The sequence below is a fragment of the Corapipo altera genome, unplaced genomic scaffold (assembly GCF_003945725.1).
Source record: "Corapipo altera isolate COAL_440 unplaced genomic scaffold, ASM394572v1 206, whole genome shotgun sequence".
Lineage (NCBI taxonomy): Eukaryota > Metazoa > Chordata > Aves > Passeriformes > Pipridae > Corapipo > Corapipo altera.
Genome location: NW_020885032.1, coordinates 661,219 through 662,734, shown reverse-complemented (window position 1 = coordinate 662,734; position 1,516 = coordinate 661,219). Strand labels below are relative to the sequence as shown.

The 1,516-nt window shown below is 57.4% G+C and overlaps 1 protein-coding gene across 1 annotated transcript in view; it reads left to right on the top strand.

Annotated features, from left to right (window-relative positions):
- Positions 1-3: 3 nt before the first annotated feature.
- ZC3H3 (zinc finger CCCH-type containing 3) overlaps positions 4-1,516 on the top strand; it is a gene marked incomplete at its 5' end in the record, with an annotated part of 117,862 nt that continues 116,349 nt past the window's right edge. The window contains one exon of the mRNA XM_027668236.1: positions 4-37. Within this exon, the coding sequence (XP_027524037.1) occupies positions 4-37 (34 nt within the window). The remainder of the gene's footprint in view (positions 38-1,516) is intronic.

The window sequence follows — 1,516 nt, the reverse complement described above, 5'->3', positions numbered from 1 at the left end:
TGGGAACGGCTGTGCCGGGAAATCCGAGCGCTCCAAGGTATGGGAATGCCGGGAATACCGGGGATGGGAACGGCTGTGTCGGGAAATCCGAGCACTCCAGGGTATGGGAATGCCGGGAATATCGGGAATGGATCCGAGTCCTGCGGGAGGAACGGGAGATTGGGGAGGAACCGGAGAGGATCCCGGATTCCCAGATTGGGAAGGGGAAGGGGTGGGCAGCGCCCAGAGGGTGATGGAAGTGGAAAGGGAGGGGAGCCACGAGTGGTGGGAAAAGGGGGAAGGGATCCAGGAATGCTGGGAGAAGGGGGGAAGGGAGATGATCCAGGAGTGCTGGGAGAAAAGGGGAAAGGATCCAGGAGCATTAGGAGAAGATGGGAAAGGACTCGGGAGTGCTGGGAGAGGGGGGAAGGGGGAGGATCCAGGAGTTCTGGGAGAAGGGGGAAAGGGGAGGGAGAAGATCTTGGAGTACTGGGAGAAGAGAGAAGTGACCAGGAATGTTGGGAGAAGGGAGAAGCGGAAGGGAGAGGATCCAGGAATGTTGGGAGAAGACGGGAAAGGATCCAGGAGTGCTGGGAGAAGGAGGAAGGGGAAGGATCCAGGAGTTCTGGGAGAAGAGGGAAGTGACCCAGGAATGCCGGGAGAAGGGGTGAAGGGAAGGGAGAGGATCCACGAGTGCTGGGGGAAGAGGGGAAGTGATCCAGGAGTTCTGGGAGAAGGAGAAGAAGGGAGAGGACCCAGGAGTTTTGGGAGAAGAGGGAAGTGACCCAGGAATGCCGGGAGAAGGGGGGAAGGGAAGGGAGAAGATCCAGGAACAGAGAAGAAAGAAAGGGACCCAGGAGTGCTGGGAGAAAGAAGAGGGAGAGGACCCAGGAATGCTGGGAAGAGAGTGCTGGGAGAAGGAAGGAGAGGATCCAGGAGTGCTGGGAGAAGGAGGGAGGAGAAGGGAGAGGATGCAGGAGTTGTGGGAGAAGAGGGAAGTGATCCAGGAGTGCTTGGAGAAGGGGGAAAGGGAAGGGGAAGGGAGAAGATCCAGGAGTTCTGGGAAAAGATAGGAAAGGACCCAGGAGTGCTGGGAGAAAGGGGAAAGGGAGAGGATCCAGGGGTGTTGGGAGAAGGGGGAAAGGGAAGGGAGAGGATCTAGGAATTCTGGGAGAAGGGGGAAAGGGGAGGGAGAAGATCTTGGAGTACTGGGAGAAGAGGGAAGTGACCAGGAATGTTGGAAGAAGGGAGAAGCGGAAGGGAGAGGATCCAGGAGTGTTGGGAGAAGGGGGAAGGGGAAGGAAAAGAATCCAGGAGTTCGGGGAGAAGGGGGAAAGGGAGAAGATCCAGGAGTGTTGGGAGAAGGGAGAAAGGGAAGGGAGAGGATCCAGGAATTCTGGGAGAAGGGGGAAATGGAGAGGATCCAGGGGTATTGGGAGAAGGGGAAATGGAAGGAAGAGGATCCAGGAGTGCTGGGAGAAGGGAGAAGTGGAAGGGAAAGGATCCAGGAGTTCTGGGAGAAGGGGGAAAGGGAAGG